The 14,899-nt window shown below is 42.9% G+C and overlaps 1 protein-coding gene across 1 annotated transcript; it reads left to right on the plus strand.

Annotated features, from left to right (window-relative positions):
- Positions 1-343: 343 nt before the first annotated feature.
- Positions 344-5,972, plus strand: prdm8b (PR domain containing 8b; the record flags this gene model as incomplete). The annotated part of the gene is made up of 4 exons (XM_080003504.1): positions 344-424; positions 2,677-2,889; positions 3,693-3,924; positions 4,732-5,972. Exons 2-4 carry the CDS (start codon positions 2,683-2,685, stop codon positions 5,970-5,972), a joined length of 1,680 nt encoding a protein of 559 aa, XP_079859630.1. The 5' UTR covers positions 344-424; positions 2,677-2,682.
- Positions 5,973-14,899: the final 8,927 nt, after the last annotated feature.

Consider the following 14,899-nt stretch of genomic DNA (forward strand, 5'->3'; position numbering starts at 1 on the left):
CCCTCTCTTTCTCGCTCTCTCTCACCTCCCCCCTCTCTCTCTCTCGGTACTCACTCCGGGGCGGCGGCGTCACTCGCGGCGCACCGGGAGAGATGCGCTGACGCGGCGGCACCGGAACGTCCTGTTCCGCTTCTGCTTGTTTTTTTTTGGGGGGGGGGGGGGCGGGGGCGGGTGGGGCTGACGTCCAGGTTCCGCAGCGTCCGACCGCCGTGTCTAGTGTGGATTATTGATTTATCACCGGAACGGTTTACAGGTACGTCCATCCCCACCGAACACCTTTCTGTTGCAGGGTGTCGCTTCATTTCGCACGGACAGACGCGCGCCGTCCTGCGCGGCGCGGAACGGGAGCGCAGCGCGGAGCCGCAGCTGCTCCGCCGCGTAGACAAAGCGGCGATTCATCCCGGGCGCTGCGGGGCAGAATGCGGTGAGCCCTGGCTGGCGCGGCTCAGGTCCAGATCCGGGTCCAGAACCAGATCCGGGTGCAGGGTCCCGGACCGGGTCTCCATCCTGCGCTGCGCTGCACGGATTTGCGCTTCCCACGCTGTGGCGCGCGCCGCGGGACGCAGATCCACGGACCCCTCCACCTGCCAAAAGAGCCTTTTTTTTTGCTTTAATTCTCAAAAACAACAAATCTACCGGACGGAGAGGAGAGTAATGTCTGGGGCTGCAGCCGTGGCCCCGTGGCCCCAGAAGCCGTCTCCCCACGCGCTGTGGCGGGACGGGGCGCTTCGCTGCTGGGACGCGCGTCGTCCCGGTCCGCGTCAAAGGGGAAAAGCAACTTTTCTCACACTTTTGTTTCGGGGCTTTTATTCTGCAGTTGATTCCTCGGCGACGCTGAAATCGCGCAGATAAATGTGCTCCACGGCGGTTCGAAGCCTGTTCTGCATCTCGTGAATTGCAGCTTAATGGGAATTCCATCCAGACGAGGAGCCTCCCTCCACGTTCATCTGGTTCAGTACTCTATAAAAAAATGATATTTAGGAATGAAAGCATCTGCGTCGATTTAATCACAAAAAAACACCCAACAAACTCCATAGTAGAATGATGAAATGATGGAAGACCTGCAGGCCCTGCGTGGTGGTGGTGCTGCTGTTCGGCTTTGGTTTCCACTCACATTCTGATCCTTAAATTCGGGTGGAGATGGTTCGATGATGGATCGATGACGGATCGATGATGTGATGGGAATCCGGTTTAAATCGAACCGGTCAAAGTGGAAAGATGCACTGGAAAAAAAAACACCAAAATTGGATTGAAGTCACTGGATCAATTAAACAAAACGCTTTAAAAATCGTTAAACCTGGGTAGAACCTTTCTCCGTTTCAAATGTACAGATGTATTGCTCCTTTGAAACTGATAAAACTTTAAAAATCGAGGTTTACCACATTTCAAAGATGTTAATCTTTTTTAGTTGATTGCAGTGACTCTCTTGTTTCGGTCACACTTTGAGAGGTGGAGAATTGGGGGAAAGAGGAGCCGCTAATGAAGCCTGATGCTGCTTTAATGAGAGTCTCAGAGGGAGACTGTGGATTATGGAGATGAGGGAACATACGCTCCAGCTTGTAGGACCGGGAGGAGGGTCAACACACACCGGGTCAGCGGCTCTGACAGCCCGGCTCCGCACCTCCGTCACCTCTCCGCCTCTTTCCCCTGTTTGCTGTGCTACAGGCCCGGAGTCAGGGCTGTTTGTTTAAAAAAAAAAAAACGACAAAAACAACACAAACCTTAATACATTGTTGTATGTAATTATGGACATTTTCAAATTAAAAGCTCGTCGTTCGTAATAGGGATCTGTCTGTTGTCAATGTTATGAAACAGGCCCAGTTAATGAAATAGTAAGAAATTATAAACCTTAGCTTGGTCGATACAAACACTACAATAATAATGTTAATAGTAATAATAACAAAATGATGTTTGAATTTTATAATAATAATAATAATAATAATAATAATAATAATAATAATAGTTATTATAATAATAGCAATAATGATAATAATACGATAATTATAGTATTGATAGTGATAATAATATGATGAGTTTAATAACAACAAATAACATTTTATAATATAATATCAATAAAATAATAGCAACAACAACAACAACATTAATATAATGATAATATTAATAATATTAATTACATTATTAATAACATTATCAGTAATAATAATAATAATAATAAGAAGAAGAAGAAGAAGCAGAAGAAGAAGAAGAAGAAGAAGAAGAAGAAGAAGGAGACTAATAATAATAATAATATTAATAATAATTGGACATGTAACTGGCAAATAATAGGATGTACTTTATATGTGTATATATTTTTGTTATTTCAGCTGATAATTGATTGCATTAGGCCAGGATGACATCAATATGCTGGGGGTGATGCCATCGTAATGAACTTATTATGGGGTTTTAATTCATTAGAAACACTCGCCAGGGGAGGGAAAAGGGCCCCGAACGCCGCCCTGACAGCTGTGGACCCGGTCTGAACCCGGTCTGGTCCCGGTCTGAACCCGGTCTGGTCCCGGTCTGAACCCGGTCTGGACCCAGCCTGGTCCCGGTCTGGTCCCGGTCTGGACCCGGTGTGGGCCCGGTCTGGACCCGGTGTGGTCCGGTAGGAGGGACATCCAGACCAGTCTCCTCCTCATCCTGGATCTCTCTCCCTCTTCCCTCCCCTCTACGCAGCCAGGGATGGAGGAGTCGGGCTCCCAGAAGTGGGACGGGGACAAGGCGGTCCAGTGTCTCACGGACATCTTCACCAGCGTCTACACGACGTGCGACGTCCCGGAGAACGCGCTGTTCGGCCCGTGCGTCCTGAGCCACACGTCGCTCTACGACAGCATCGCCTTCATCGCGCTGAAGGCCACGGACAAGAGGACGGCGCCGTACATATTCAGAGTGAGTTTCATGAGGATGCTGACAGGGAATGCATGGAAGCTGCGGTCAAACCGAGGGAAAGAAATGTAATAATAAATAGAAGCCCAATGTCTTCAATGTTCTGAGCTGTTACTGCGCATTCCTGCTACTTCCTTTAAATTGCATGCCTTTGTTTCCCCCGAGAGGGCTTTTAAATAACCTCACTTAACACATTTAACAGAACAAAACAGTGGTTTTTTTTAAACTCTTTTCTTTATTAGTAGTATTACTATTGAAATACTTTATATTAATATAAAGCACTTAGAGATGCATGTTGGGTATTAAAGGCACAAAATAAATAAAGGTTGTTATGATAATAATAATAATAATAATAATAATAATAATAATAATAATAATAATAATAATAATTTGTAGTAGAGTAGTAAGTAGTATTACTTTATTTTTCAATTAATTGCCTTCTATTAATGTAAAGCACATTGATCATTGAGATGTTGGGTATTCTAGGTGCTGTACACATAAAGGGTGTTATTATTATTATTGTTATTATTATTACTATTACTAATAATAACATAGTAATTAAATTATAATTATTGCTGTTCTGTGCGCATTTGGCGATGGAGCGCAAACCACTGACGCATACATGGAGTGTAGGCTATATATTGATATATAATGATATATTGATATAATTTAAATATAAGATATAATATAATAACATACCTCTATAGCCTTATAAAAGAATAGTAATATTATTAGAATTTTTTTATATGACCGGAGTTCAACACCCCTGAGAATTTTATCCAAACTAACGGTCCGCGGCCCCCCAGGTGGACACCTCGGCGGCCAACTCCGGCTCGGAGGGTCTGATGTGGCTGCGGCTGGTCCAGTCGGCCCGGGACCCGGAGGAGCAGAACCTGGAGGCCTACGTGAAGAGCGGCCAACTGTTCTACCGCTCGCTGCGGCGGATCGAGAAGGACGAGGAGCTGCTGGTGTGGTACGGAAAGGAGCTGCTGGAGCTGCTGCTGCTCAACGCCACCAGGGCGGCGCCCAAGAGCAAGGGTGAGTCCGGGGCTCCAGCAGGCCCCCCCCCCCCCCCCCCCCCCCCCCCCCCGAGGGTTCGTACATGGAGAGATGGAGGCTCTGGCTGCGGGTAAACTAGTGGATAACACTAAAATAGCACAGACTATATTTCACTATGTGTAGATTGTGTGGAAAGACAAATTGGGATAAAACCATGGTGACGAAAATACGACTAAAATAAAATGAGTCCTGATTTCTGAGGCTAAGTTCATATTTTTAGTGAAAAAAATATACTAATAAATAGAAAACACACACACACACACACACGCATATATATGTGTGTGTGTGTGTGTGTGTGTCTTTGAATCACAATCAGAGTGTGTTTGTTGGGTGGAGTACATTTCCGTGTGGATTTGATCTTGAGAACAGCTGCTGCGTTGCTGTGCAGACAGAGCAGCAGCATTAAAATAATGTGGAACAGACAGAAACGCACAAAACGTGATGTGTGGAACCGGGGCCGAGCGGGCGGGTCCCACCAGGGTTCACGGACCTAACGTCCTCCTGCGGGTCACAGCCGCGTGGACGGTGGTCCATTGTCCTGCAGGCTTCCTGCAGTGGATCATCCCAGTTTGGGAACATGATGCATCTCACAGTGATGTTTGGCACGTTAACCCTTTGTTGGACTGAACCGGAGATGGAGCCGACCTTCAACCCCGCCCACCCGCCCCCTGCGCCCCATCTGTTTTTAATAACTTAATAATTCAAACGACGGCACCATTCACCCTCCGCACAGAACCTTTGAACGTGACTCCGACCAGACGATAAAACCGCGTTCTCTTCCTGCAGGTTCCTCTCCCCTCTCGTGCCCGGACTGCAGCCAGCGCTTCCAGTTTGACTTCCCCTTCCTGGCCCACCTGCGGTTCCGCTGCACCAAGAGGCTGCAGAGCTTGGCGGCGGCCGAGGACGAGCCCGGCAAGGAGAGCGGCACCCCGACCCGCTCCAGCCCCAAGCTGGGCCGCTCCGAGGCCTTCGCCGGCCCCCAGGACGGGGGCAAACCCTCCACGGACTTCCACAACCTGGCCCGGGACCTGGAGAACAACCGGACCAGCCCGCCCAGCGACAAGGAGGCCGAGATCCGCAGCGAGAGCTCGGGGAAGAGGAAGTTCTCGGAGGCGGAGGACAGGGAGTGTCGCCAGCCGCCCTCGCTCCCCCAGTCCAAGTCCAAAGAGGAGCTGGCCACCTCGGCGCAGAACTACAGGGGGGCCTACGGCCTGGAGGAGACCACCCGGTCCTTCTCCCCCCCGGGGCCCCCCGAGCCGGGCCAGACCAAGCGCAGCGCCTTCACCGAGGTCAAGAAGTCTGCGCCGGGCCCAAAGCCGCACAGTGGCTCCAAGAACCCGAGCTCCAACTCGGAGAACAAGGAGGCGGGGCGGCCGAGCTGCAGCCCGTCCGAGAAGCACCTGAACATCAGGCAGGTGCTGTCGGAGACGCAGCCGCCCCAGACCCCGCCCCTGGGCAGCGCCTTCACCTCGGTGGCCCAGCACGGCGGCGGCGGCGGGGAGAGGAAGAGCGCCTTCAGCCAGCCCTCGCGCTCCTTCTCCCAGATCTCGCCGCTGGTGATGGCGCCTAAGCTGCTGGACTGCCACCCGGCGGTGGGCGACACCATCTCGTCCAGCAGACTGTACCAGGCCGACCACCTGGCCGCCAAGCTGCAGGGGGCGGAGCTGGGCGCCAACTGCCCGGTGCCGGGGGGCGTGGCCAAGCAGAACCCCTTCGTCTACGCCACGGCCTTCTGGCCCAAGAACACGGGGCCCATCCAGGTGCAGATCCCCTCGGCGCTCACGCTGCTGCCGCCCTCCTTCACCTCGCTGTGCCTGCCGGCGCAGAACTGGTGCGCCAAGTGCAACGCCTCCTTCCGCATGACCTCTGACCTGGTGTACCACATGCGCTCGCACCACAAAAAGGAGTACGGCGCCATGGAGCCGCTGGTCAAGAGGAGGCGCGAGGAGAAGCTCAAGTGTCCCATCTGCAACGAGTCGTTCCGGGAGCGGCATCACCTGTCGCGCCACATGACCTCGCACAACTGACCCTCGCGGCCGGGATTACGGACTGAGAAGAAGACGGAGGAGGGAGGGAAGGAAGGAAGGAAGGAAGGAAGGAAGGAGGAAGGAAGGAAGGAAGGAAGGAAGGAGGAAAAATGAAAGAATAAACTCACTCTATCACACACACACACACACACACACACACACTGGAAGGAAACCCCATGCACTTGAGTTTTTCACTGTTGGCATCATCACATCACCAGGACCATCTCTTCTTCCTTTGGGTCTGATAGTTTCTCTCTCTCTCTCTCTCTCTCTCTCTCTCTCTCTCTCGTTTTGGGTGTATGCAAATGCGTGTTTTTGACTCTAAATGAATCTATTTATCAAGCACCTAAGGTTTGGGAATAAAAGGCAGATTTAAATATGTGTAAATGTACAGTAAGGTGTATTTTATATCGTATAAATGCAAATAAGAGAGGAAACACAGATGTGCTCACTCTCTCTCTTTCCTTCTCATGTCTGCAGTGAATTTGGAAATATAACGTCACACTATATTTCAGAGTGCATGTAATATTAAAATCTATCGGTTTAAGATGCAGTCTATTCATTACGGTGTAAATATCTTCTTTTATTTGAAATACAAAGTGTGATATTTTGTGCCAGTGGGGAATAGTTTGTGTCCTTCTTCCTTTTGCGGAAATCTACTTGATAGTTTATCTAATCATGTTGAATGCATTGACAATAAAATAGCTTTATTTTCAATCTCCTGCCTCCTGTTTCTAAAGCTTGTTCTTATAATTTTTAATATATATATTTTTTTATGTTGTTTTTATTTTTTTTTAATTCCGTGGTCAATTCTCACAAAAATATTTGTCACCATCAACATGACGCTCATCTGCACGTAAGGTCACGCAGGTGGTTTTTTTTTTAATGGTAAATGGAGATAAACTTTTCAATAAGTGGTTTCTAAATCCAAGACTAAATCGGATTAAGTGTTAGATTTACAAAATGTTATATTTTATTATAAAATAAAAAAATAATACATGACAATCAGATAACACCACAGAATATTATTATTATTATTATTATTATTATTATTATTATTAGTAGTAGTAGTAGTAGTAGTAGTAGTAGTAGTAGTAGTAGTAGTAGTAGTATCATTAATATTGTTGGAGCTGTGTTGGCTGTGTGGCTTTTTGCATTATATATTTTTAATATCTCAATGGAATGACCTGACTCGACATAAAATAACATGTTACATCCTTATTAAGATTTCACACCATTTCTTAAATGACAAACAGCAAGAAGAGCCAGCGGTGTTCACTGACTGATTAAGAATCAGATTAATTAGAGATCCTGTATCTGCTGCACATGGTGTGTTTGTTGTCTTCAAATGGATTCATTTCCTGAATCTTTAAAATCCTCTCAGACGTCTGGAGGAGGTTAGGGATCGATCACAGCACAATACAAATTCAAATACATGTTCAGTCCAGGTCTGAGGGAATTAAAGTCATTGGTGGTTTTGTGCATAAATCAGATGTGAAGGAATGCACAGATTACGATAAACTGAATAGAATTAACTCCATATCACAACGCATAATCTCATCAATCATTAAAACACACAATAAATAATACAGAAATCAATTGATAGCACAGCATTAATAACACAGAAATGCATTAATACCAGAAATCCATCAATAACACAGAAATGCATTAACAATACAGAAATACATTAATAACAATGAAATGCATTGAGAACACAGAAATGCATTTATAATACAGAAATGCATTAATAACATAGAAGTGCATTAATAACACAGAAGTGCATTAATAACAGAAATTCATTAATAATACAGAAATGCATTAATAAAAAAGAAATGCATTGAGAACACAGAAATGCATTAATAACAGAATTGCATTAATAATACAGAAATGCATTAACCACAAAGAAATGCATTGAGAACACAGAAATGCATGAATAATACAGAAATGCATTAATAACAACGAGATGCATTTAGAACACAGGATTGCAATTATAAGACAGAAATGCATTAATAACACAGACATTTAATAATAACAAAGAAATGCATTAATAATACAGAAATGCATTAATAACAGAAATGCATTTAAAATACAGCAATGCACTAATAACATAAATGCAATAGAAACACAGAAATGCATTGAGAACACAGAAATGCACGAATAATACAGAAATCCATTAATAACAACGAGATGCATTGAGAACCCAGGATTGCATTTATAACTCAGAAATGCAATAATAACACAGAAATTTAATAATAACAAAGAAATGCATTCATAATACAGAGATCCATTAATAACAGAAATGCATTTAAAATACAGCAATGCATTAATAACATAAATGCAATAGTAACACAGAAATGAACACCTCATATTTTGTTTGTTTCATAAATTATTGTATTCAAAATAAAAAATCACTAATCGGATGAAAACGAGCCTTCAGTGCGTCACAAAAATAAAAAACAGATCAGTCTGATGATGATTATTAAAACGCCTGGACGTGAATCAGTGGAGTGGAGCAACATTGTCACCAAGCGGCCAAACTGCGAATGACATTCATTAAAGTGGGTTTGTCTAATATCTCTCCTTCCTGAAGTATTCAGATTAGGATTCACTTTGATTCGTCAGTTCTTTCAAAAACAGTAATCTCTACAAACTCCACAAAACAATAGAATAAGCTCTTTGGAACACATCGCCCTCGATGATCTTTCATGACTATGTTTATTCGTTTAAATATATGAAAGCCAACCATAGAATCTGGAACTGTCACTGCAGTTTAAAGTGCAAAGGCTCAGCTTTCTGTGTGTTTTTATTTCTTCACATGAGCACCATGTTGAACACTAACCCAATATATTTTATTATTTGATTTAATTATTTTGCTCTTTTTACATCTCCTTTCTACCAATATTATTTTATTTTATTTTATTTTATTTTATTTTAATTCATTTTATTTTATTTTATTTTAATTCATTTAATTTTATTTTATTTTATTTGAATTTATTTTATTTTATTTTGTTTCATGTACAGAACCAGGTCAGGTGCGCACGGTTAGTGATGTCACAGGGGGCGGGGCACACAGGCAACACATGGTAGGATGCTTGTAATGCTTTTGTGAATTTTATATCTGTATTAAGTATTTTACTGAATTTTAAAGGTCACATATTGTGGAAAAACTCACCTTTCCAGGTCTTGTGCACGTATATGTTGGTCTCTGATGGTTCTACACGCACACACACTGTGGAATTAGAACCCAGTCAGTTTGTTGAGGCCCCTTCGTACCTCACAGGGCCACAGTAGAATAAGATGGAATGAAGTCTGACGTGTTTAGAAAGTCTTTACCAAGCCTTGGCAAAGTATTTTGGAAGTTTTTACGAAGTCTTTTGGAAGTTTTTACAAAGTGTTTTGGAAGTGTTAAGGAAGTATTTTAGTGTATTCCTGCCAGTGCTTGAAGTGGGAATAAATATGTGATCGCTCGCACCTGAGTTGACCAAGATGACATTTTACAGTAAACCTTCTGGATCTGTGCACTAGGGGGCAGGACAGAGAGGGCTGGTTCTGCTCATAGCGGTGAGAACCAGCCCGGTTCAAGCACCGACACCTGCCATCAAAGTTTTCCTCAGTCATGGATTCGTTCCATGGGTTCCCCAGGGCCAATCGAGAGACAGGGGCCAATGATTGAAGACAAAAACATGGATAATCCGCCTTGATTTATTCGAGGCTCCCGGCGCAGGACTCCCCTGGATGGCGCCCCCCGCTGGCGAGGTGAGGAAAGGACGTAATGTCACGGTGTCGGAGTCGGAATCGGAATCATTCCTTTCACATATATGAGGAATTTGTCACGGTGAGGACTGTTGCCTTTCTCTTCCGACAATTAGCATGAAAAGCTGCCTTCAAAATAAATATATATACAAGTAATAGTAGAATTAAATCTTAATTAAAATGTCAATAAGAATTATTGGCTATTGATCTGACGACGATTTCGCTTTTTATAACCATTTTTAAAATGTAATTCACCACTCACTATTCACGACTTGTGACACGATTTGGTTGTAGACGTCGTCGCTCAACTCCGACTCCATCTGAGGAGGACGTCTTCACCCGGAGATCCATCGACCCTCCACCCGAACCCCAGGATCTTTGGCCGTTGTCCCCAGAGTTAATTTACCCAAACGGCCGAAAAATACAAAACATAAATAGTGAAACACATAAGAATGTACAGACTAAACCAAATGTTATGATGTATGATATGCGTTTCGCATCCCAAAATATGTCTGAGAAAATGGGAAGAGAAGAGGGAACAGGAAGTGGTTTTCTCAGCTGGTCATTCATCATGTTCCATGAATGAGAGCTTAAAACTCCCTACGTGTCGCGTTTGTCGCGGTCGGTGTAAAGCGGCTTCAGCCTCTGCTTCCTGCATTTCAAACTCTGTACTTTTTATATTTATATCTGTGACATCACCAGCACCACCACCACACCGTGCACATCCTGGTGATGAAATCCTGCACACACACACACACACACACACACACACACACACACACACACACACACACACACACACACACACACACACACACACACACCTGTCAGCAACCCAACCATGTCAGTGTGACCACAGGCCATGTGGCCCCACGAGGTAGAGAGAGAGGGAGGTATTGCACAACTCGCTCGCCCATATCAACACACACACACACACACACACACACACACACACACACACACACACACACACACACACACACACACACACACACACACACACACACACACACACACACGCAGTGACACACTAAACCAAACGCATTCTCTCTCATGGAAATGCACACACACACACACACACACAGTGATGTTTCTTCATGCTTTGCAGCTTGTATCATCACTTCCCTTTCACTCACAACAGATCACTTTATGTCACTTTGTATCACTTTATATTACTTACAGTAGTATCACTTTAAATCACTTTAATTCACTTTATATCACTTTATCAATTTGTATCACTTTTTCACTATTTATAACTTTATGCCACTTTGTATCACTTTGTGTCACTTTATATCACTTGATGTCACATTTCACCATGTTATATCTCTTTCTATCATGTTGTATCACTTTTGGTCTCTTTCTATGACTTCATGTCACTTTATATCACTTTGTATCACTTTGTCATTTTATTACTTTATGTCACTTTGTATCAATTTTTGTCACTTTATGTCGCTTTGCATCACTTTCTATCATGTTGAATCACTTTATGTCACTCTGTATCACTTGAGGTCACTTTATATCACTATATCACTCAATCAATTTGTATCACTTTGTATCACTTTGTGTGACTGTGTCACTTTATGGCACTTTTTATCAATTTGTATCAATTTATGTCACTTTGTATCTCTGTGCATCACTTTATGCCAGTTTGTCACTTTGTATCACTTTATGTGACTTTGTATCACTCTGTCACATTATGTCACTTTGTATCACTTGTATCATTTCAATTTATGTGACTTTGCAAGACTTTGTATCACTTTATGACTGCATCAATTTGTCACTTTTTGTCACTTTGTATCACATCGTATGACATTCTGTATTGTATCATTATATTTCATTTTGTGACCTTATCACTTTGTATCAATTTGTATCAATTTATGCCACTTTGTGTCCCTTTGTATCACTTTATGTGTGTTTGTATCACTTTGTATCACTCTGTAATGACCTTCTCACTTTGTAACACTTTGTATCACTTTGTGTGACTGTGGCACTTTTTATCAATTTGTATCAATTTATGTCACGTTGTCACTCTGTTTAACATTATGTCACTTTGTCACTTTGTATCACTTTGTATCAGTTAGTATCACTTTATGAGACTTTGTTTCACTTTATGTAACTTTATGTCACTTTGTACCACTTTGTATAACTTTGTATCACTTTATGTTACTTTGTATCACTTCGTAACAAGAACAAGAGATTTTACATTATTTTCTACATTTGGAATTATTTTAGATGATCCATCCATTGGGTGCTGTGTATTAGCTCTCTCTTGGTCTCCCTCTCTCCTCTCTCCCTCTCCCTCCCTCCCTCTCTCTCCGCCTCTCAGTGTAAATTCGTCCCTGTCAGTGAACCTGCAGATGGAGTGCTTTGTGTGTCAGAAATAGCTCCGGGGGCAGTGATGTCAAATAGTTATTTTCTAAAAATATACGAGAAAAAACAAACAAAAAAAACAAAAACGATTTGACACCAAACCTGATCAGCTGCAGGAGCCGGAGAAGGAACGGAGGAGGCCGGCATCTCTCTCTCCATCTACCCCTCTTTCCCACTCTCGCTCTCTCTCTCTCCACCTCTCTCCCTCTCTCTCTCTCTCCCTCTCTCTCTCCCTCTCTCTCTATCTCTCCCTCTCTCTCTACCTCTTTCTTTCTCTCTCTCTATCTCTCCCTCTCTCTCTACCTCTTTCTTTCTCTCTCTCTATCTCTCCCTCTCTCTCTACCTCTTTCTTTCTCTCTCTCTCTCTATCTCTCCCTCTCTCTCTACCTCTTTCTTTCTCTCTCTCTCTCTATCTCTCTCCATCTCTCCCTCTCTCTCTTTCTCTTTCTCTCTCTCTACCTCTTTCTTTCTCTCTCTCTCTCTATCTCTCCCTCTCTCTCTACCTCTTTCTTTCTCTCTCTCTCTCTATCTCTCCCTCTCTCTCTACCTCTCTCTCCCTCTCTCTCTCCCTCTCTCTCTCCCTCTCTCTCTCTCCCTCTCTCTCTCTCTCTCTCTCAGATGGGGGGACAGGAGGAGCCGTGTTGGAGGAGTTTTTACAAAGCTCCCTCCAAGAAAAGGACGGGGGACCTCCAATGGAGGGTCCTACATGGAGCCATAGCGGTCAACAGCTTTGTTTCTGTTTTTAATCCCACGGTCGCAAATGAATGTCCATTCTGCAAACTGCCAGAGTCCGTGTTTCACTGTTTTGCAGAGTGCGACAGACTTTTAGAGCTTTTTAGTCTTTTAAAGGAAAGTTTTAAGCTCTTTAAGGAAGAGTGGTCCAGAAACTGTTTTATTTTTGGGGCTAGATACTACAGGGCCAACGCAGAGAAATGGCGACTGCTTAATTTTCTAGTAGGGGAAGCGAAGATGGCCATCTACCTCACGAGGAGGAACAAACTGAGGGGAAAGGAGAGTGTTTTAGGAAGAGTGTTTGTAGCGCTGGTCAGGGCCAGAGTCTTGATTGATTTTAACTTTCACAGACTGATGAAGAGTCTGGACGTCTTCATCAAGCTGTGGTGTTTTAACGACGCCATCTGTTCCCTGGTGGAGGACGACCTGTGCTTCCAGTCTGTTTTTAACGTGTAGGACTCTGTTAGTGAACCAAGTGTGTTTGTTGTATTGTCTGTAACTGTGAACTAGAGAAAATGTTAAAATAAAGATGCTTTAAAAATCTCTCCATCTCTCCCTCTCTCTCTTTCTCTTTCTCTCTCTTTCTCCCTTTCCCCCCTCTCTCTCCCTCTCTCTCTATCTCTTTCTTTCTCTATCTCTCTCCATCTCTCAATCTCTCTCTCTCTCCCTCTTACTGCAAATAAAGAAACCTTAAAAAGTCTCACGCCCCCCCCCTCTCTCTCTATATATATATATATATAGAGAGAGATATATACATGTGTATATATATATATATACATAATTCTAATTCTAATTTGCTTTATAGGCACGACAACAAGTCTTACAAGGCCAAAGCATAACAAGACATGTATATAATATAACAGTTCTAGTATTACACATAACATATGATGAAGTACAGACAAACAGTAATGAACTAAAAAAACAAGTGAAAAAAATAAATAAATAAATAATAATAATAATAACAATAATAATAATAATAATTAAAAATAATTGCAATAATTGTAACACTAACAAATCTTTTCTGAATAAAAAGAGAATGTGGTGAAATAGACAAAAATTTAAATGGACAAAATCAACAAAAAATGAAAACAATGATACAAATAATTATTGAAAATAATAATAATAATAATAATAATAATAATAATAATAATAATAATAATAATAATTATTATTATTATTCTAAAAATAATAATTCATCAATCAATACAAATATGGACTAAATGCAGATGCATCTTTGTAAAAACTGCACTTAAAAATATAAAAATCCCTCTCCCTGCCTCTCTCCCTCTTCCTCTCTCTCTCTCTCTCCCTCCCTCCCTCTCTCTGTTTGAAATAGACACCTCCGAGCCGAGCTTTTCTTTCAGAGCCTTGTTAGTTCCCCATCTGAGCCCCCGTCTCAGCTGTTTTTAGCCACCAGCAGGTGTTTGCTGAGAAGGTACGAGGAGCGAGAGCAGCTTTGAGGAAGACGACCAGAACCAGAACGCTGCAAAATGTTGTCAAATAAATATAGAAACACCGTCACCAAACCGCCTAAGCCGCCCGTTGGCAAACTGAATCCATATCGAGATTAGAAGATTACTGAAGCATGAGATGTCACGAGCCGACGTTCTAACTGGACTGGCTCATACTGTCCATCCATGTACTGAACAGAATATATTCAAATATACAGTATATACATATATACATATATACAGTATATACATATATACACTATATAGTATATACAGTATATACATAAATACAGTATATACATATATACATATATACGGTATAAACATATACATATATGTGGTGGAGGACAGGAGACACTGGGTTAGAATAAAGCAGATCACAGCCGCTTGATGATGGGAGGTTTGGGTTCCTGCTCCTTTCAAACTTCTATGACGGAGGTAGAAGTTCATGTCAAATCAATTTGGATCTGAATGAAGTCACTTAATAAACTGTTTTCATCGCACTGGGACCAGCTGCACATCAGTCACATTCAACCCTTTCACCCTCATGTCATTACTAACTACGGTCTGACCAGGACACTGGTCCCGTGCAGTTCACAGTCTTACACATCCGTGATGTAA

This window comes from Zeus faber (genome assembly GCF_960531495.2).
Source record: "Zeus faber genome assembly, chromosome: 7".
In the NCBI taxonomy this organism is placed as follows: domain Eukaryota; kingdom Metazoa; phylum Chordata; class Actinopteri; order Zeiformes; family Zeidae; genus Zeus; species Zeus faber.